This window comes from Eutrema salsugineum, unplaced genomic scaffold (genome assembly GCF_000478725.1).
Source record: "Eutrema salsugineum unplaced genomic scaffold, Eutsalg1_0 scaffold_3, whole genome shotgun sequence".
Lineage (NCBI taxonomy): Eukaryota > Viridiplantae > Streptophyta > Magnoliopsida > Brassicales > Brassicaceae > Eutrema > Eutrema salsugineum.
Window position 1 is genome coordinate 6,063,338 of NW_006256756.1, and position 6,140 is coordinate 6,069,477.

At 36.3% G+C, this 6,140-nt stretch overlaps 1 protein-coding gene across 1 annotated transcript; it reads left to right on the forward strand.

Moving 5' to 3' along the window:
• Window positions 1-4,513: 4,513 nt before the first annotated feature.
• On the forward strand, window positions 4,514-5,138 carry LOC18014834. Its single transcript, XM_006396936.2, has one exon. The coding sequence runs from the start codon at window positions 4,644-4,646 to the stop codon at window positions 4,887-4,889; it is 246 nt and encodes an 81-aa protein (XP_006396999.1). The 5' UTR covers window positions 4,514-4,643; the 3' UTR covers window positions 4,890-5,138.
• The last annotated feature ends 1,002 nt before the right edge of the window (window positions 5,139-6,140 follow it).

The window sequence follows — 6,140 nt, forward strand, 5'->3', positions numbered from 1 at the left end:
TCCAATGTGTAGTCATAGGTCTGGTTTTTGCTCTTATTCAGCTCCTTATCCAAGCCATCGATCTAAAAGGTTAGGGTTTGCAGCTCCCTTTCGTTTTGCCGGATGCTGAACTTGGTTTTGTCTTGTTCTTCCCTGACAGACTCTATTCTCTGATCCAACACGTCATTAGCATTGGTTCTCTGATCCTCCAGTGTCTTCACATGCTCAGAGAGTTCATCAAACCTTTTGTTAAGGCCGATGATCACATCATCTATCCTTGTTCGCAGGACAGCATTCGATGAGGGCTTGGGAGGCAAGGAACTGATTAAGCTTGGCTTCCAATAGATTAATCAGGATGTTAAGTCGATTTTTCTCATAGTTCTGGTGCAGAATCTGATGAGGAAGAGGATGAGATGGTTGACGGTTCACCAGGTGTGGCGAATAGGGCTCATCTCGGTGATGTGAAGGTCACGAGTCTCCATGGTGGTGGTTCAGATTAGGGTTCCAAAGATGATGATCAAAATCACGCCTGGAGGGTGATTCACATGCGCAGGGAGCTTCACACAGGTCGCAGGACCTTTGCTCGGTATTAGGGTTTCTTCTTGGATGATCCATGCTTCAAAAGTTTCTGAAACTAGGGCAAACAGAAGAAAGAATGAGCAGAAAAAGAAAAACTTAGGGTGTTTATGAATTTAGTTTACTTCCTATGTTGCTTTGGCAGAAACTCGACATATATATAGTCATCTGCGGCTTCAACCTCCCAGGTTTAGACCTCCAGCGACTTCATGCCTCCCTGGAAACGGCACCAAAAACTTGATGGGTTTGCGGGCCTAGGGTTGTTTTTACAAGCCCGTTGGTCCTCCAAAAGTTTTAAATTTATAAAACTCTAGTGTCTGCAAGTGCACAGATGTACGTTGTAGGACTTAGAGTGTCGATCCACAGGGAGGATGTCTAATCTGCGCGAAACAACAAACTGGGAAATAAGCAAACTCATAAACCAATAAAAGTTTTGGGGTTTTTGGTTAAGATCTTAAACTAAACCTAATCTAATATTCACAAGAAATGCAATGCAGGATGAATTGTTAAAAGAACATCTAAAGCATATTGACTAAAACTAAAACTCTTAAACTCATAGGTGGCGATTTAGACTTCTCCGGTTCACTCTAATCGATGTATGATGGCATTTCCAATTAGCTTCCGGACGATTTATCTTCATCTGTTTCTGGAAATCTGCATTGAACTAGAATAGACATATCTATGATTAACCAACTGTCGTCACCTTAATCAACTAATCTTTTAGATCTAGCAATTAACTCTCGCTCTCATGCTAAACTTAAGATCATGCATTGGACATTGAATTCGTCTGCTCACATCTTCTCTATAGGTAGCGATTGACTCCTATAGCAACTATGTTCTTCTGAAGCTAGGTATGGATGATCTGATACAGCACTCTTGTGGCTCTGATAATCCTAGGCTCAGAGAATAGGTCATGAATCTACTCTCATGCTTTACGAACAACTTAGAAGAGGTGAGATTCAGAATATGGGTAAGAACAATAGAAATCCTAATCAATATTTATGCTTGTCGATATATTTAAGGAACTTGACTCTCTGGGACTAATCTACATAATGCAATTAATGATGAAAGACATAGAAGAATGCAAAAGAATGAAACAGAAAAGTTAATAAGATAAAAAGGAGAAAGAACAATGGATCTGGGAAAGAATCCCCATCTCCATTGCCTAACCCTAGAAAAACAGAGTTTGGTGGCTCAAAATCTCATTACAGGAACACACACCCGTTTTGGGGCTGCTAAACAATGTATTTATAGGTCCTAAAGTCTTTCAGGTCTCATTTAGGGCTTCTCTAAAGAGGAATGGTGAAGTGGGCTTTGATGTTGGGCTTTGTGGCTCGTCCTAAGGTCCACCGGGGGTGAGAGTCTTCCAGGGCAGGTAAAATATGCTTTTGCCGCAGGTGAGAGTCTTTCGAGACTGGTGAACTGGGTCAACTTATTCTCTATGTATCTTTTGATTGCACCGTTGGATCTTTGTGGTGTAAAGTGCTATGGAAAGCTGCTTGTCTCCTCTTGATTGTCTCCAAATTTGAGCTGGATCAGACGGTGAGAAAGTCTTCATTTGAGGCTGAAATTCTGACGGTCTGACTCTGAGCTAAAAATGTGGATTTCTTCCATTTTGCCATCATATTCCCCAATTTTCCTGAAAAGAGCCTTGAAACTACAAATACATGGAAATCATAATAAAAATTTCTAAAACAAAGTAAAACCTTTGAAAAAGCATTTGAAATCAATGGTGAAAAGTGGTAAAAATCAGGTGTTATCAGCAAGTATGTTCCACATCGCATCCCTTCTCTAGAAGACTTCTGCAGATCAAGCGTGGGATTGCGGTCGAGAAAAAAAAAGCCGAGTGGTGAACGCATGTTTAGGATTCTAGCTTTGTTCATAAAACATTTCCATGTACATATTTTTACATCGCGCATTGTTAATAACATCTCCAGTTCCTTATTTTTGATTTAAATCACTCAGCGAAATATAAACTTCAGCTTTCTTAAAAGTTTCTAAATTGTCGATAATTAGTTTTAGTAGTTTATGATAGTCGATAATTAGTCCTAGTCCTTACGTGCCTCAAGATCTTAACACCCTCATCCGCCTTTGTAATCGTTTATACAATCCAAATACTTCCTCGTACATGGCCCATGCAAGACTTGAGTGTAATATGACATGGCTGTACTATGTGGAAGCTTCTCTTGGTCTTGGTCTCGTGGAACTAATTGGCATACTGCATCAAGGTTTCATAGTGGTGGACGAAAGTGGTTCCTCTTATTTCAGGCTCTTTTAGTTTATCATGATAACATGTTATCATGCTCACGCTTTTCTGTTTTATGATTGCCTTTCGTTCTGATATCATGCCTATGTTTTTTCCTTTGTATGACGAATAAGAATTTTAGAGCTGGTTTTTAGTGGGGGTTTTTAGCCATGTGTCAATGTCTAATTCATCGGTTTTTATTTTATTTTTAACTTTAACTTCTTCTTAACTTTAACTTGAAATTCAACTTCACAGAAATTGTTTCAAAATTTTCTTGTACATTTCAAATTTCATTCGATGCAATTTTTATATTTTTTATTAAGAACCTTATCAGAGGTTCTACCATTAGAGGAGAACAAATAAATTAATAAAGTTATGGTGTTCTTAGATAAAATTTATAATATAAATTGGCTAAGAACCACATTGGTTAATAAACTCTATATATATTGTTAAACATATATATATATATATATATATCATGGGAAAAACCATATCTTCACTCTCGTGAAAGACGATTGCCAAACACAATAGTTTCTAGGCATCTCTTCTGTTTGTTTCCTTTCAGCCGGCATCGACTCCGACGTCGGCTGTATTTCTTTTCTTTGGTTTGGTTAGAAGATAATTTAATCCAATAAATTCCTATCAGATATGGTGATATCCTTCGATTGGTACAGAGATCCAAGTTTTAGATTGGGTTAATTTCTATTCTTCTTCATGCGATCACCAGTAAACTCTGATAAAGTTAATTTCTCTTTCGTGAATATCTGAAATTTTAATTTGTTGATATTATGGTGGTTTTAACATGTGGTGATTGTAAATGTATACACACCACATATACAATTTCACCGATGTGTGGCCTGGGTTCCCTTTCGTACATGGGGATGGAATTGCAAAATCAGAAAGAGATCAACATATTGTGCCCAATGCAATTCGCTTATAGCAATTTCTTTGGTAAGTGTAACCGTTTTCTTTTTTTCCCTATTCTAGTGATGGTTCAGTGGAACTTTGATATCTCTCTTAGTATAGTATTTGTTTTTGGTGAGTTTTTTCTCTGCTGGTGGAAAGTCCGGTTGATAACCAGTGATTGTCCTCTTACTTAATGGTATAGAGGTTTCACTTGGATTTTTGATTCTGGAATCACTGGAAAAAAATCAATTTCTTAGAAGAAGGAAGAAAGTTTTTGTTATATCAAATCAAAAGAACAATAAAATCAAAATATCTTAATAAGACTCTGATACAGAAGTATTGGTATTAGATTGTCGAAGTTTCAGAACTCTTATTGGAAGTATAGGGTTTTGTCATGGGGTGTGTAATTCAAAGATTTAACCAAAAGATGTTACCGACACACATTTTGCATCAGATTAAGATCAAATACGAAGAAAAAAATAATGGATTTTATGATTCGTTAGCGAATAAGATTTATCTACGGAAAGCATAATCACATTACTTATTTTGTTGTATTTTTTTACTATATAATATATATATGATATATCTGTTTATGTAATAATTTGTTTTCTTAAAATTTTGTTTGATTTTTATAATTCCAGTTTGAAATCAATGTTTGCTGTAAAAAAAAAGAAAATCATAAAAAAAAATCAAGGGAAAAAGTAGTGTCAGTGGGCTTTAATAAATAAGCCCATATAATTTGTCAGGATATTGATTTTTCGCATATTATTAATGTAATTGTAATTGCCAAATACAATTTAATTACATTCCTTATTTCTCTCCATTGCGCATCGTCAAAAATCCCCAATTTCCTTCTCTTCCTCCGATTCAAAATCCCTTCGCAAAATTCCCCCAAATCCCAAAACACAATCTTGATCTTCTGTAAATCAGAGAAGCCATGGATAACAGCAGCAGCATCAACTCCACCGCATCTACCACCTCCAACATTAGCACGGCTTCCCTCGAAAAGATCGATCAGGCGGCGAGCTGGGTCAGCACCACCGTAATCTCCGCCTTCTTCGCCTCCCTCGAGCGTTGCTCCTGCGTTAATCTTTCTACATCCGATGATGACGACGACAACGAAGAATCCCACAACCGTCCCCTTGCTCTCTCCGCCGCTCCTCAACCAGACGACATCGTTTAAGCTTCTCTGACTCCTCCGGTAATCCTCCCTCGGTTTCGCGTTTTTTTTTGGGTTCTTCTTCTCCTAAATCGGTGGTGTGGAGCTTGTAGTTTCCTGGTCTAGGAATAGATCTGCGATGTTTGATGCTCAGAACTTATTGATTGTATATCCCAGATTCGATGTTTGATTTCACCCAAATGTGATTATACTACGTACATTTGAACGAATATGGTTGTTCTTTGTTCGTGATTTGTGATGTTTATTTATATATATATCCCTGGTTTTGGAATTTGGATTTTGTGATCGATTTGTAGATTTTTTTTTTCTTTTAGCTTGCGCTCTGCAAACAAACTGAGAATTTCTAATTTTGTAAATTTTCTAATGTGTTCATCTACAATCTTATGTTAAGGTATATGCTCATTTGTTGTTGAGAACAAGAGAGGGCAAGACTCAATTTTTGTTAAAGAATTCTTTTTGTGGGAATCAATCTCTTGTGTGTAATTTAATCATATATGATCTTTAAGTTTTTGAGCTGTTTATGCCTGTGTGATCTAATCAAAATCTGGTTTCATCTTTCTCGTATTAAGTTTGTAAGAAATGGAGTATATAGATATTACTAATTACATGTCTTGTTTAATTGGCAGTTGACATTTGTTTCGTAGCTTACTTTTTGCAAATTTTCTAATGTGTTCATCTACAATCTCATGTTAAGGTATATGCTCATTTGTTGTTGAGAACCAGAGAGGGCAAGACTCAATTTTTGTTAAAGAATTCTCTTTGTGGGAATCAATCTCTTGTGTGTGATTTAATCATATATGATCTTTAAGTTTATGAGCGTTTATGCCTGTGTGATCTAATCAAAATCTGGTTTCATCTTTCTCGTATTAAGTTTGTAAGAAATGGAGTATATAGATATTACTAATTACATGTCTTGTTTAATTGGCAGTTGACATTCGTTTCGTAGCTTACTTTTTGCAAATTTTCTAATGTGTTCATCTACAATCTTATGTTAAGGTATATGCTCATTTGTTGTTGAGAACCAGAGAGGGCAAGACTCAATTTTTGTTAAAGAATTCTCTTTGTGGGAATCAATCTCTTGTGTGTGATTTAATCATATATGATCTTTAAGTTTATGAGCGTTTATGCCTGTGTGATCTAATCATAATCTGGTTATATCTTTCTCGTATTAAGTTTGTAAGAAATGGAGTATATAGATATTACTAATTACATGTCTTGTGTAATTGGAAGTTGACATTTGTTTCGTAGCTTACT